Raw genomic sequence first — 16170 nt, forward strand, 5'->3', positions numbered from 1 at the left:
ATTACATTACATTATATATAAATGTAATATTTAATATATAAGATATAATTAATATATTATATATATATATATATATATATATATATTATTTATTTTTTTATTATACATTTTTTTATTATTTATTTTTATTTATTTTTTGTTTTATATATATTTTTTATTATAAATATATACATAGTTTTATTATATTTTTTTAATGTATTTTTTATTATTTTATTATTTATTTTTTTACTATAAATTTTTTTATTATTTATTTATTTTTATTTATTTTTTGTTTTATATATTTTTTTATTATATATATATATATACACAGTATATATATATTTTTTTAGCAAATTCTCTGGAGAATAAAATGGCGGTTGTTGCAATATTTTTTGTCACGCGGTATTTGCGCAAGCGGTCTTTCAAGCGCAATCTTTTGGGGAAAAAAACATATTTTTTACTTTCTGCTATATAACATTCCCAATAATAAAAAAATCAAATTTTTCATCATTTTAGACCAATTTGTATTCCCCTACATATTTTTGGTAAAAAAAAAAAAAAAAATCGCAATAAGCGTATTTTGATTGGTTTGCTCAAAAGTTATCGCGTCTACAAACTAGGGAAAAGATTTATGTCATTTTTATTAATTTTTTTATTTTGTTTACTAGTAATGGCGGCGATCTGCGATTTTTAGTGGGACTGCGACATTGCGGCGGACAGATCGGACCCCTAACTGACATTTTTGACACTTTTGGGGGGACCACTGACATTACTACAGTAATCAGTGCTAAAAATATGTCAAAAAGACCCCAAATCTCGTCTATACCTTTAAAAGCAAAAGATCAAAACAATTTTTTTATGATCTTTTGCTTAAAAAAAAAGAAAAGAAAAAATGGGTTTACTTCCACCCTAGACCAGAAGTGACGTTGCTTATGATGTCGCTCAGGTCCTCCAAGGCCATAGAGGCGATCAAAGATGATCTGGTCTATGGTAGCCTCTGTGACCAACCGGCCATCCCCTCCTGCTGCTTCTGAAAGCGTTCCAGAGGCTAATGAGCCGCTGAGACTACTTTCATGAGAAAGTTATCCGCCAGCTGAGAAGAAAAAAATTACCGGGTTTGTGGCTGAGAAAAAAATTCAACCGGGTTATGGCTGAAACAAAAAATAATACCGGGGTTATGGCTGGAAAAAAAATACAGGAGTTATGGCTGAAAAAAAAAAATACCAGGGTTATGGCTGAAAAAAAAAATACCGGGGTTATGGCTGAAAAAAAAAATACCGGGGTTATGGCTGAAAAAAAAAAAATTGGGCTACGGCTAAAAAAAAATAACAGGGTTATGGCTGAAAAAAAAAAAATACCGGGGGTTACGGCTGAAAAAAGAAATACTGGGGCTTACGGCTGAAAAAAAAACAAGAATGCCAGGGTTACAGCTGAAAAAAAAGAATACCGTGGTTATGGCTGAAAAAAAAAAAAAAATATTTATATATATATATATATATATATATATATATATGTACTGGGGTTATGACCTGCTGCTTCTGAAAGTATTCCAGCGGTTAATGAGCCACTGGGACCACTTACATTTTTAAATGTTTTTAATAGGATTGTCGGCTCCATCTACTGGTCATAATGTGGTATTTTCCAGATTCGTTGTATGCTTAATGAACATTTGACCTCGAGAGAAAACAGCCTAATAATATTCAATTTTGCTTTTATTCACACAGGACAAATGTATATGCTGTTTCGAAGGATGAATAGCTCTGCACATTTTACATAACTACACCCCATGGTGTGAATAAGTCCTTAATAAACACAAGATCTGAACATTTTTTAGTCCATATTTTTTATTAGCCTAGATGGAAAAAAAGAAAAAAAACATGGCTTTGCTCATAATACAAAAATAATGCCCCTGTGAATCTTTCTCGCAAGATTAAAAAGATACAATTGTTTTCAAATCTTTTTATTGGGCACAGTAGCTCAAGTTCGGAAGCTCCCCACCTTTTAATAATAGGGGTGACCCAGAGGTGAGATTCCATGTTTAAATATTCTAATACGAGCACCAAAACAAAATATCCGAAACCTTTTAATGGTAGAATTGTTTCATAAAAAAACACCAACGCGTTTCGTCAATTAAACGCTCCCTTCTTCAGGGATCTGCTTTTAATTATGAGACTCTTAGGGTGGTATAGTACACAAAAATAGTTATTAGTTATGTACGAGTCATAGGACGCCTCAAATCTGCTCGGCATGAAGATATTCTGGTTACTATACTGTCCCTAGAGTCCCATCATTTAAACCAGAGCCCTGAAGAAGGCAGAGTTTTATCCCTGAAACGCGTTGGTAGTTTTAGTTCTACGGACAGACACAAGAGCTTTCCAAAAGAGTCGGGGGGGGGGGGGGGTGTCAACACCGATACTTAGACAACCTCTAAGATGTTTACCGACACCCTGTCCACCGGGTGGAAAGGAGTGTTCTGGCCTAACTGCCGTTTCAAATGCCCCACCCACTTCAAATCTTAAGCACCAAAGAGCATTTGTACACTCGTAACACCCAGTTGTGGGCTTGAACCAGTAGCACCGTTGGTTGTTTTTTTTTCCAGTGAACCCCACAGGCTTTAGGAGGTTAGGTTTGGAAAGGAGTAAGTGTGAGCCGACTATAGCAGGAATGTACGTAGGGATATTTCACTGTAAGATCCTCAGGGGCGGGTACTAGTTTCACCCACCTTGGCCCAAGAGCCATCAGAAAAGCTGGCAAAGAAGTCAGGCACATGACGAAAAAATGCATTAGCTATAATTTGATCTCTTCACCTACCTGGGTCCTAAAATTAATCTATACCTGAAATGATGAACCAAAACTGTAAGCTCCTGAGGGGCAGGGAATGTTAGCATTTTCCATATTACGTTAGCAGACTTGGGGACTAAGGGTTCCTCAGCCCTATGACTGAAATCTTTGGTAGCAGGTAATCTCTTTAGTAGAGTACTGGAACCAATAATACTGGTGGGCCCTTGCATCGACCACTAAAAGGTGAGCAGACCTGGGCATTCTAGAGCTAAGTTTTCAACCCTGGAATATCCTAAGTAAGGACATTACAGTCTCCTCAGGGGCAGGGACTCACATTTCTGGTCTCGGTATCTGACAGCTCGAATACCTGTGAAAGGGACTAGTGTATGCTCCTAGGAGGCAGGGACTGGCCAGGTCTGCTCACCAAGTCATGGTTGGCAAGCTAACCTAAGAAGTCTGCTGCCAATATCTTACAGTTGGACTACCTGTGGTAGGGACATTAAGCTCCTCGGGGGCTGATGTGAATGGTAACAATCATAGGGCACCATGTATACCTACCAGCAAGTCTGCTCAACTAACAGTGGGAGGTCTGTAGACCTAGGAACTCTAGTGCCAACATATTACATCTGGAGTATCATAGGTAAGGACATTACAGTCTCCTCAGGGGCAGGGACTCACATTTCTGGTCTCAGTATCTGACAGCTAGAATACCTGTGAAAGGGACTAGTGTACGCTCCTAGGGGGCAGGGACTGGCCAGGTCTGCTCACCTAGTCATGGTTGGCAAGCTGAACTAAGAAGTCTGCTGCCAATATCTTACAGCTGGACTACCTGTGGTAGGGACATTAAGCTCCTCAGGGGCTGATGTGAATGGTAACAATTATAGGGCACCATGGATACCTACCAGCAAGTCTGCTCAACTAACAGTGGGAGGTCTGCAGACCTAGGAACTCTAGTGCCAACATATTACATTTGGAGTAGCCTCAGTAAGGACATTACAGTCTCCTCAGGGGCAGGGACTCAGATCTCTGGTCTCAGTATCTGACAGCTAGAATACCTGTGAAATGGACTAGTGTACGCTCCTAGGGGGCAGGGACTGACCAAGTCTGCTCACCAAGTCATGGTTGGCAAGCTGACCTAAGAAGTCTGCTGCCAATATCTTACAGCTGGACTACCTGCGGTAGGGACATTAAGCTCCTCAGGGGCTGATATGAATGGTAACAATCATAGGACTACCTGTGGTAGGGACATTAAGTTCCTCAGGGGCTGATGTGAATGGTAACAATTATAGGGCACCATGGATACCTACCAGCAAGTCTGCTCAACTAACAGTGGGGGGTCTGCAGACCTAGGAACTCTAGTGCCAACATATTACATCTGGAGTATCCTCGGTAAGGACATTACAGTCTCCTCAGGGGCAGGGACTCAAATTTCTGGTCTCGGTATCTGACAGCTAGAATACCTGTGAAAGGGACTAGTGTATGCTCCTAGGAGGCAGGGACTGACCAGGTCTGCTCACCAAGTCATGGTTGGCAAGCTGACCTAAGAAGTCTGCTGCCAATATCTTACAGTTGGACTACCTGTGGTAGGGACATTAAGCTCCTCAGGGGCTGATGTGAATGGTAACAATCATAGGGCACCATGTATACCTACCAGCAAGTCTGCTCAACTAACAGTGGGAGGTCTGTAGACCTAGGAACTCTAGTGCCAACATATTACATCTGAGAGTATTCTCCTGAAGTATCCTAGGTAAGGACATTACAGTCTCCTCAGGGGCAGGTACTCAAATCTCTAATCTCAGTATCTGACAGCTAGAATACACGTGAAAGGGACAAGTGTAAGCTCCTAGGAAGCAGGGACTGACCAAGCCTGCTCACCTCGTTATGGTAGGCAAGCTGACTAAGAAGTCTGCTGCCAATATCTTATAGCTGGGCTATCTGAGGTAGGGACAATATGCCCCTCAGGGGCAGGGGCTGATGTGAATGGTAACAATCATAGGGTACCATGTATAGCTACCAGCAGGTCTGCTTACCTACAGGTGGCAGGTCAGCAGACCTAGGAACTCAGTGCCAACATTATACATCTGGAGGAACCTCTTGAAGTGTTCTAGGTAAGGACATTACAGTCTCCTCAGGGGCAGGGACTGAAATCTCTGGTCTCAGTATCAGACAGCTAGAATACATGTGAAAGGGACAAGTGTAAGTACCTAGGAGGCAGGGACTGATGTAAATGGTTCTAAGAATGTGGCACCATTCTCACTGAACATTAAGTCTGCTCACCCCGTCATGGTTGGTAAGCTGACCTGAAATAGAGAAATTAAGCTCCTCAGGGGCGGGAACTGATTTGAATGGTGAGAATCATAGGGCACCATGCATACCTACCAGCAGGTGTCTGCTCACCTAAACGTGGTGGATCAGCAGGCCTAGGAACTCTAGTGTCAACATCTTACATCTGGAGTACCCCAAGGAGGAACATTACATTGAAAGCTCCACGGGGGCAGGGACTGATATAAATCATGACAACAGAACAGAATTGCTGTAGTAGGTGGGGAAACTTTGGAACTCTAATGAAAAGTGCTCACTATTGGAGTATGTGACGTGAAGATAGTACAGTGTATGCTTATCGAGGGCAGGGACAGATGTGAATGGTTACGACAAAGTGACATTAGAGCCACAGTAGAACTCCAATGACAAGATTCCACTATTGGAGTACCTGACGTAAAGACAGTATAGTGTACACTTATCGGAGGTGGTGACTGATGTGAATGGCTAGGACCAAGGAACATAACGGCAACTGTAAGTAACCAAACCATGAAACACTGGTGCCAACATCTGACGGGGAGAGTACATGAAGTAGAAACGTGACATTTTAAAAGCTCCTCAGGGGAAGGAACTTAAAACGATTTTCAGCTAGGTCTATAGAAGACCTGTTGGTGCCAAGATCTTAAGGTTGGAATGCTTGAGGTAATGGCGTTACAATATTAATATTTCTGTGAACTGTCTGGGGCTCCAACTGGTTCTCTTCTATTGAGAACCACTGGGAGTACAGGCAAAGACGGAGCTCGCCCCACCTCCATGGATACCATTACAAAGAGAGAAGAGACCTAAGGGCCACAGATCACTACAAAACCCTGTGTACGTGAAGTGAAAACAGCCTCAGCCTGGGCACACCCAGGACACCCCCCTCAACGTGTTTCGCCCCGCCCAGGGAGCTTAATTATCCTGGGCAGGGCGAAACGCGTTGGAGGGAGCCCGGGCTGGGGCTGTTTTCACTTTCCACACACAGGGTTATAGGACCCATCTCTCTTTGTACTGGGTACAATGTTATCACTCAGAGGTGGCTTCTACTGACTGAGAGAAGAGTCCTAAGGGCCACAGATCACTACAAAACCCTGTGTGTGTAAAGTGAAAACAGCTTCAGCCTGGGCACATCCAGGACACCCCCCTCAACGTGTTTCGCCCAGGGAGCTTAATTATCCTGGGCAGGGCGAAACGCGTTGGATGGAGCCCGAGCTGGGGCTGTTTTTACTTTCTACACACAGGGTTATAGGACCCATCTCACTTTGTATTGGTTACAATGTTATCACTTAGAGGTGGCTTCTACTGACTGAGAGAAGAGTCCTAAGGGCCACAGATCACTACAAAACCCTGTAGTGAAAACAGCCTCAGCCTGGGCACGACCAGGACACCCCCCCTCAACGTGTTTCGCCCCGCCCTGGGAGCTTAATTATCCTGGGCAGGACGAAACACGTTGGGGTTGGCCTGGATGGAGCCCAGGCTGGGGCTGTTTTCACTTTCCACACACAGGAGTATAGGACTCATCTCTCTTTGTATTGGTTGCAATGTTATCACTTAGAGGTGGCTTCTACTGACTGAGAGAAGAGTCCTAAGGGCCACAGATCACTACAAAACCCTGTAGTGAAAACAGCCTCAGCCTGGGCACGACCAGGACACCCCCCTCAACGTGTTTCGCCCCGCCCTGGAAACTTAATTATCCTGGGCAGGACGAAACGCGTTGGGGTTGGCCTGGGGCTGTTTTCACTTTCCCCACACAGGGGTATAGGACTCATCTCTCTTTGTATTGGTTACAATGTTATCACTTAGAGGTGGAGCTTGGCCAAGATTTCACTGCTGGAGTCCTCAAGAAATAAAGGAATTGGGATGGCGAGTCAACATCTTTAATGTCCAACCAAAATCAGATTGATTGTTTCCCATTATTCCACTGTGGTGCTACAGGCAAGGCTGGTCCCCCATGTGAGTCCTCTGGTGTTTGACCAAGTAGGAGTTAGTGGTGAAGCATTTGCCGCACTGGAGACACGAATATGGTTTGTTCCCCCGATGGCACGTCTGGTGTAGCAGCAGATACGACTTCTGGGAAAAGCTTTTGCCGCAGTCTGAGCAGGAGAACGGTTTTTCCCCGGTGTGAATGCGCTGGTGCATGCAGAGGCTGGCGTTGCGGGCAAAGCACTTCCCACACTCGGAGCAGGAGAAGGGCTTCTCGCCCGTGTGGCAGCGCTCGTGCAAGGTGAGGTACGACTTCTGCGTGAAGCACTTGCCACAGTCCTCGCAGGAGTACGGCTTCTCCCCCGTGTGCGTGATCCGGTGCCGGACCAGGTGCGAGTTGTACGCGAAGCATTTGCCGCACTCGGGGCAGACGTACTGCTTCTTCCCCAGGTGGAACTTCTGGTGTGAGACGAGGTGCGACTTGCACAGGAAGGACTCGCCGCAGTCCGTGCAGATGTAGATCTGGTCCCCGCCGCGGCCGATGCTGGGCACCGTAGTGTCGGGAGGGCTGGCGAAGTAACCGGTGTGTCCGGGGACCGGAAATGAGTCAGATTTACAGTAGATGGGCCCAACGTCAGATCTTCCTTTGGTGTCTTCAGGGAAGGGTTCATCCGTCTCAAAGCCGTGGGGGAAGACCGGGTCATCATCCGGGGAGGTTCCGTACTCACCTGGGAGACATAAAGTCAGTCTTAGAGGTTGAATAGAATTATTCACTTAACGACCAGGATTATTCAAAGAAAAGTGGTCTTTGCAATTTTTTATGTCATACAGTATTTCCGCATGATGTCCGGGCCTCCTAGGCCATAGAGATGAGCGGCATCTTTCCTCCGCCAAACTCTATGGCCATCCGCCATCGCTGGATCGGTTCCCGGACTTCCTGGTGAGCCAGATATATTGTTTGTTGCATATTACTCACCTGATATGCTGATCTCTGGAGGGATTTCCTCCTCTTTACACGCCTCTTCGCCCCTCACATTCGGTTCCTCGGGGGCGTGACTCTGGGTTACGATGAAAGCCTTGACTTCTTGTATGTCTTCAGCCTACGGGCACATTAATAAATACAGCTTTCACATTTCTAAGCAAGCTTCCAAGGACCAATAATTAGAGGTATCTGCTGACAGTTATTGATCGGGTGCATTTGATGAGACCAGGATAGCCTACAGAAGGGGTCTTCAAACTATGGACCTCCAGTTGTTCAGGAACTACAATTCCCATCATGCCTAGTTATGTTTGTGAATGTCAGAGTTTTACAATGCCTCATGGGACATGTAGTTCTGCAACAGCTGGAGGGCCGTAGTTTGAGGATCCCTGGTATTTAATCACTACTGGGGTTTTTATTTTTTGCTGAACAAACAATAAAAGACCGAAAACTTTCGGAAAAAAAAAATTATTAAATATAATATAAAAATGTATTTGTTTGTTATAAAATTTTGCAAACAGGTAATTTTTCTCCTTCATTGATGTGCGCTGGTGAGCTGGCACTGATGGGCCCTGATAGGAACTGATAGGTTGCACTGATGGGCACTGTAAGGTTGCACTGATGGACACTGATAGGCTGCATTGATGGGCACTGATAGGTTGCACTGATGGGCACTGATAGGCTGCACTGATGGGCACTGATAGGCTGCACTGATTTCACAAATTACAGTGGAGTAGGGGCAGGCACATGTCTAAAACCCAAAAGCAGGCAGCGACCTACAGGGGGAGGAACTTCTGATGGAATTGCTGCAGCGATCCAACCTAAAGTGGGAGAGAGTACCTCTCAAAACCAGGAACCTGCCCCCCCCCCCCTCCCCAACTAAAAAAGGAGGAGGAGGAAGAAGGAGGACGAGGGAGAAGGAGGACGAGGGAGAAGGAGGATGAGGGAGAAGGAGGACGAGGGAGAAGGAGGAAGAGGGAGGAAGAAGAAAGAGGAAGAAGAAGGAAGAGGAAGAGGGAGAAGGAGGAAGAGGGAGAGGGAGAAGGAGAAAGAGGGAGAAGGAGAAAGAGGAAGAAGGAGAAAGAGGAAGAAGGAGAAAGAGGAAGAAGGAGAAAGAGGAAGAAGGAGAAAGATGGAGAAGGAGGAAGAAGAAAGAGGAAGAAAAAGAAAGAAGGAGGAAGAGGGGGAAGGAGGAAGAGGAAGGAGGAAGAGGAATAAGGAGGAAGAGAAAAAGGAGGAAGAGCAAGAAGGAGGAAGAGGGAGAAGGAGGAAGAGGAAGGAGGAGGAAGAAGGAGGAAGAAGGAGGCAGAGGAAGAGGAGGAAGGAGGAGGAAGAGGAAAAAGGAGGAAGTGGAAGAAGGAGGAAGAGGAAGGAGGAGGTAAAGTGGAACTTCCCCTTTTATGGAAGAGTTCAGTATTTCAGGCTGAGCAACTTGGACAACCTGTCACTTTGCTCCTTCAGAAGCTCCCTGTGCGGTACAAAACTTGGACTCAATTAAGATTACACTTTGATCACCATGTGGTAGTTTGGTCCATCTTACCTTCCGATCATCCAAAACATCTCTAGGGATTGGAGTCGATTTTTCTGGGATGTTGTGATCCTCCTTAGGGATCTCCTGATCTTCCTGGGTGGGATCCCGGGAATACAGAGGACGGGGACATCTCTCTGGTGGGTTCCCATTACTGGATCCATCTGTAGGAAACACACACACTGACTGAATACATTGTTTCTATAATCTAGGTGGACCCTCGGTATTGCTTTAAAGGTATACATGGAAGATTTTCAGAATCCAATAACGGAGATAACTTACCGCTTACTTGAAGGATCTGATATTTCTCCACCTTGACGTCCTTGTAGAAATTTGTGTCTTCTTCCAAATAGTCAAATTCCTGCATGGAGAAAGAGACATTGTAAACAAACAAGACACCCTATGGTACAGTCACCATCCCTTGTCTGTTACTGGATAATGTCCCAGAATTCCCGGCACCGCTCACCTCTCCTGTCAGCAGCTCAATGATCTTGCTGGTCAGTTGAAGGATCTTTTTGTCGTTGATCTTCTCAGGTGCCAGGGAAGGAGGTTGACGCTCCAAGTTGAGGTTCTGGCTCCTACTCCATCTTCCAGACGCAAAGGGGTGGCTGTTGGGTGTCACATGGTCACCAGACTTCTTCAGGGGAACATAATCCTAATGTATATGGAAATACATGAAGAAGCTGTGAACTGTGGAAGTGGTACCCAAAGAAAAAGGCAGAGGACTAGTCACCAGTATTACTTGTGATTTCCCTGCAGCTGACCTTTAACCTATTACGACCTACCATGTCCTTTTCATGGGTACCCATGTTGTTAAGGGCAAAGCTTTGCTTCCTCGTGTCAGTGCTGCTCCCCCGAAAATTGGTGGGGTAATAAGAAGTGATAGCAAAGGTAGAGGAAGCACAGAATCGAAGAATGGATAAACCAAAAGCAGGGAGATCCTTGCATTGCAGGTCTACAGGTACAGCTTTCACTCCAGCAAGGAGGACAGTAAGAAGCACGTCACCAACTTTTACTAAAATCTGGTGGGACTATCAGTCAGAGGCTGCAGGTCCTTAGACCTCAAAATTCAGAAATACAACTATGAGGATACAGAACAACAGCGCTTTAGCATAGGACATACGTTTCTATCTTTCGGGAGGAATTCAGGGCAAAATGTAGATTACTGCTTAGGCAAGGTTAAGATTCTTCATAAGTCAACACTTCTGAGTGCATCAATATTCTGGTCCCTACATCGCTACAGAACACGGGAGTGAAGTAGCTGTTGGTGGGACCAATGTCTCCCAGAATCCTCCTCACCGCTCCGGTCAGGCCTGTGTTTTATTAATAGAGATAAGAGTGATGTCATGTGACCTCCCAGAATCCTCCTCACCTCTCCGGTCAGCTCTGTGTTTTACTAGGTAAACACCAGGTCTGTGTTGGAATTGGCTCATAGGGGGGTTTTCTCAGGGCTGGAGTGGCAAAGAGGATCCCGTGCGAGCCCCCAAATGTAGCACTGCCCACTAGAGGACTACTGAGATTTACACTTTCTTGATTCCCCTGGGTTACCTTTAGCAACGGACAGCAGATAACAGCGTTGAAAAGTTCTTGGCTCGGTCAATAATCAATCCAGGGGATGTTGGTTTTTTGGTGGTTTCATTGAGTACTTGTATAGGAGAAGGGATGAGTGGGATACTCACACTACTAACTATTCACAGTCTGAGGGACAGCTTACTGTAGAATGTGGCAAGGCCGGTGCCTCCTTTCCGTTCAGGTCTGTGTTTTATTATTAGAGATAAGAGTGATGTCATGTGACCTCCCAGAATCCTCCTCACCTCTCCGGTCAGCTCTGTGTTTTATTAATAGAGATAAGAGTGATGTCATGTGACCTCCCAGAATCCTCCTCACCTCTCCGGTCAGCTTAATAGAGATAAGAGTGATGTCATGTGACCTCCCAGAATCCTCCTCACCTCTCCGGTCAGCGCTGTGTTTTATTAATAGAGATAAGAGTGATGTCATGTGACCTCCCAGAATCCTCCTCACCTCTCCGGTCAGCAGGTAGATGATCTCAAGGGTGAGGTTTAGGATCCTCTTCGTTAGATGACGCCTCTTTTTGTCCATGGTGAGCTTCAAGGGTTCTGATTGGAGGTCTCTGTTGACAGACAGAATTCGATTTGGGTTAGGATATAATGCATTTAGCCGGGTGATGGGTCAAGAACAGGGGTCTTCAAACTATGGCCTTCCAGTTGTTCAGGAACTACAATTCCCATCAGGCCTAGTCATTTCTGTGAATGTCAGAGTTTTTACAATGCCTCATGGGATGTGTAGTTCCACAACAGCTGGAGGTAGTTTGAGGATCTCTGGTCTCGAAGATTAGACTCGGATTTCACAAAATCTGCTCTCACAATCCCATTGGAAGGAAACGACTATGGTAGGAGCTTGCTGGATATGCCTGATCAGTGTAAGGTGTTAGGCGGTTTCAGCCAGCACTACTCCACTATCCACCCCCCCCCAACCTGTTTCGCCCCACCCACAGGGGCTTACTCATAAAGGTCTTGCTAGTCATAGATGGGCTTGCTGGATATACCCGATCAGTGTAAGGTGTTAGGCAGCTTCAACCAGCGCTACTCCACTAACCACCTCTGAAGCGTTCCGCCCCACCAACCACGGTTTACTCTTAAAGATCTTGCTAGTCATAGAGGGGCTTGCTGGATATGCCCGATCAGTGTAAGGTGTTAGGCGGCTTCAGCCAGCGCTATTCCACTATCCACCCCCCCCCCCCAATATGTTTTGCCCTACTCACCAGAGCTTACTCATAGAGGTCTTGTTAATAATAGTGGGGCTTGCTGGATATGCCCGATCAGTGTAAGGTGTTAGGCGGCTTCAGCCGGCGCTACTCCACTAGCCACCCCCCCAACGTGTTTCGCCCCACCCACAAGGGCTTACTCTTGGAGGTCTTGCTGGATATGCCCGATCAGTGTAAGGTCGCTTCAGCCAGTGCTACTCCACTATCCACCCTCCCAACGTGTTTCGCCCCACACACCTGGGCTTACACATAGAGGTCTTGCTAGTCATAGATGGGCTTGCTGGATATGCTCGATCAGTGTAAGGTGTTAGGCGGCTTCAGCCAGCGCTACTCCAATATACACCTCCCCCCCGTGTTTCACCCCATGCACCAGGGCTTACTCATAGAGGTCTTGCTAGTCATAGAGGGGCTTGCTGAATATGCCCGATCAGTGTAAGGTGTGGGCGGCTTCAGCCAGCGCTACTCCACTATTCACTCCCCCAATGTGTTTCGCCCCAAGCACCAGGGCTTACTCTTAGAGGTCTTGCTGGATATGCCCAATCAGTATACGGTGTTAGGCGGCTTCAGCAAGCGCTATTCCACTATACACCCTCCCCCCAACGTTTCTCCCCACGCACCAGGGCTTACTCATAGAGGTCTTGCTAGTCATAGATGAGCTTGCTGGATATGCCCAATCAGTGTAAGGTGTTAGGCGGCTTCAGCCAGAGCTATTCCACTATCCACCTTCCCAACGTGTTTCGCCCCACGCACCAGAGCTTACTCATAGAGGTCTTGCTGGATATGTCCAATCAGTGTAAAGTGTTGGGCAAATTCAGCCAGTGCTATTCCACTATCCACCCCCCGAACGTGTTTCGCCCCATGCATCAAGGCTTAGTCATAAATGGGCTAGCTGGATATGCCCAAACAGTGTAAGGTGTTCGGTCGCTTCAGCCAGCGCTACTCCACTATCCACTCCCCCAACGTGTTTCGCCCCACACACCAGGGCTTACTCATAGAGGTCTCGCTAGTCATACAGGGGCTTGCTGAAACTGAACAGAGGACCCCGGTGCTGCAAGCTCTCAGCACCAACTTGTAGGTTAATTGCCTGCGGATTATTGGTCAGTGCACCATCCTGGACTCATAGAAGTGGGATCCCCAGCTCCGCCCACCTGCTGTAACCCTAACGACAGGATACAACCCTCCTGGGTAAATTTCACACTCATGTAGGAAAAAGATATAGAGATACAGAGGGCAGCTCCAGGGCATTTACCCCCTCCCCCACCCAATGCCCACCCATAACTAAAGCCTAGATTCTGGGTGGAGGAACTCTATAAAACGCTAGTAAGGGTGTCTATGGCTCTTCTATTAATGAGCCCAGCCATAAGAAGGGTGTCAGAGTCCATGGGTCCCCTCCAGCGGCCATACCTGTCCCTCCTGCGTCCGGCTGCCCCAGTCTCTGCTCCCCAAGATCTGCCAGTATCCCCACAATAAGGCTACACTGAACGACGCATGCGCACTTCTCTTTCGGCTTCCTCTACCTCAATGCGCATGCTCACGTCTCTCTGCACGCTAAGGACACGCCCCATCCCACCCCTATTTCCTTTTTTACTGCCTCTCACAGGCAGGAAGCGCTCAGCCCCGCCCTCTCCCTCCCAACTTAGGGCATGTCTCCACCAGCGGAGCCATGATTGAGAAGGCCAACCCCTCTGTCAGAATGACTTCCGGTCTCCAAGATGGCCGCCTTCTGAGCTACATTTCCGAAGACACATTTGTGTAGTTGTTTTTAAGGGATAATTATGCTGGTTTTCAGTGATGTGACATCCACAGCCAGGGAATGGTGAGGAGAACATAACAGGGATAGGGACCATGGTGGGATAACAGTGTAGCTGAATAACCAGAACCCTTGGGGGAAGGTGCAGTGTTAGTCTGTATACCTCTATTAGGGCCACACCAATAATACATGTCTCCTCAGGTGAGAAATATGCTTCAGGACTACAATAGAATATTCTGTGCCCCTTTACCTCTCCTGGTTCAGTTCACCGCTCCCATTGACAGCCTGATTAGGAATTGCAGCTGGTGTGCAGCGGAGGAATCATTTTTAATATGAAGGGAGACCCGTTACCTTCTTCAACCCCAAGATTACCTTCTATAGATTTATATGAAATAAAAGCCTTAGAGGTGATCGTATGAAATGTGAGCTGGAGGAATTTCCTATCAATACAATATCTTCTCGCTTTAGAGTTTACATTGAAGCTTCCGCCATTCGCGAACCTGCTTAGATGGACGCCAGCCGCAGTCACGTGACCCGGAGCGTGCTGGACCTCACCCTGGAGATCATCTACCTGCTGACCGGAGAGGTGAGGAGGATTCTGGGAGGTCACATGACATCACTCTTATCTCTATTAATAAAACACAGACGCTGTTATCTGCTGTCCATTGCTAAAGGTAACCCAGGGGAATCAAGAAAGTGAAAATCTTAGTAGTCCTCTAGTGGGCAGTGCTACATTTGGGGGCTCGCACAGGATCCTCTTTGCCACTCCAGCCCTGAGAAAACCCCCCTATGGGCCAATTCCAACACAGAGCTGACCGGAGAGGTGAGGGGGATTCTGGGAGGTCACATGACATCACTCTTATCTCTATTAATAAAACACAGACCTGACCGGAGAGGTGAGGAGGATTCTGGGAGGTCACATGACATCACTCTTATCTCTATTAATAAAACACAGAACTGACCGGAGAGGTGAGGAGGATTCTGGGAGGTCACATGACATCACTCTTATCTCTATTAATAAAACACAGACCTGACCGGAGAGGTGAGGAGGATTCTGGGAGGTCACATGACATCACTCTTATCTCTATTAATAAAACACAGAGCTGACCGGAGAGGTGAGGAGGATTCTGGGAGGTCACATGACATCACTCTTATCTCTATTAATAAAACACAGACCTGGCCGGAAAGGAGGCACCGGCCTTGCCGCATTCTACAGTAAGCTGTCCCTCAGACTGTGAATAGTTAGTAGTTTGAGTATCCCACTCATCCCTTATCCTATCCAAGTACTCAATGAAACCACAAAAAAACCAACATCCCCTGGATTGATTAGTGACCGAGCCAAGAACTTTTCAACGCTGTTATCTGCTGTCCGTTGCAAAAGGTGTCCAAGGGGAATCAAGAAAGTGTAAATCTCAGTAGTCCTCTAGTGGGCAGTGCTACATTTGGGGGCTCGCACGGGATCCTCTTTGCCACTCCAGCCCTGAGAAAACCCCCCTATGGGCCAATTCCAACACAGAGCTGACCGGAGAGGTGAGGGGGATTCTGGGAGGTCACATGACATCACTCTTATCTCTATTAATAAAACACAGACCTGACCGGAGAGGTGAGGAGGATTCTGGGAGGTCACATGACATCTCTCTTCTCTCTATTAATAAAACACAGACCTGACCGGAGAGGTGAGGAGGATTCTGGGAGGTCACATGACATCACTCTTATCTCTATTAATAAAACACAGAGCTGACTGGAGAGGTGAGGAGGATTCTGGGAGATCACATGACATCACTCTTATCTCTATTAATAAAACACAGAGCTGACCGGAGAGGTGAGGAGGATTCTGGGAGGTCACATGACATCACTCTCATCTCTATTAATAAAACACAGACCCGGCCGGAAAGGAGGCACCGGCCTTGCCGCATTCTACAGTAAGCTGTCCCTCAGACTGTGAATAGTTAGTAGTTTGAGTATCCCACTCATCCCTTCTCCTATACAAGTACTCAATGAAACCACAAAAATACCAACATCCCCTGAATTAATTATTGACCGAGCCAAGAACTTTTCAAAGCTGTTATCTGCTGTCCGTTGCTAAAGGTAACCCAGGGGAATCAAGAAAGTGTAATTCTCAGCAGTCCTCTAGTGGGCAGTGCTAC

At 46.4% G+C, this 16170-nt stretch overlaps 2 protein-coding genes across 2 annotated transcripts in view; one reads left to right on the forward strand and one right to left on the reverse strand.

Moving 5' to 3' along the window:
- The window catches only part of LOC309564374 (uncharacterized protein), a 350413-nt gene that overhangs the window by 261947 nt on the left and 72296 nt on the right, over positions 1-16170 (forward strand). The window lies entirely within an intron of this gene.
- On the reverse strand, positions 6808-13779 carry LOC309562977 (uncharacterized protein). The gene is made up of 7 exons (XM_082267303.1): positions 13678-13779; positions 11511-11619; positions 9955-10143; positions 9771-9849; positions 9501-9652; positions 7958-8081; positions 6808-7709 (listed from the first exon to the last, which is right to left on the reverse strand). The coding sequence occupies exons 2-7, from the start codon at positions 11586-11588 to the stop codon at positions 6988-6990; spliced, it is 1344 nt and encodes a 447-aa protein (XP_082123429.1). The 5' UTR covers positions 11589-11619; positions 13678-13779; the 3' UTR covers positions 6808-6987.

The sequence above is a fragment of the Pelophylax lessonae genome, assembly GCF_965119305.1.
Source record: "Pelophylax lessonae genome assembly, chromosome: 9".
Taxonomy (NCBI): domain Eukaryota; kingdom Metazoa; phylum Chordata; class Amphibia; order Anura; family Ranidae; genus Pelophylax; species Pelophylax lessonae.

Bases quoted from the DNA above. Each gene is read 5' to 3' on its own strand.
- LOC309562977 (XM_082267303.1), bottom strand. From the start codon at position 11,588: ATGGACAAAAAGAGGCGTCATCTAACGAAGAGGATCCTAAACCTCACC. The intron at 9,850-9,954 runs GTGAGCGGTGCC...TTCTCCATGCAG, and splicing joins TTGAGCTGCTGACAGGAGAG to GAATTTGACTATTTGGAAGA. The intron at 9,653-9,770 runs GTAAGTTATCTC...TGTTTCCTACAG, and splicing joins TCAGATCCTTCAAGTAAGCG to ATGGATCCAGTAATGGGAAC.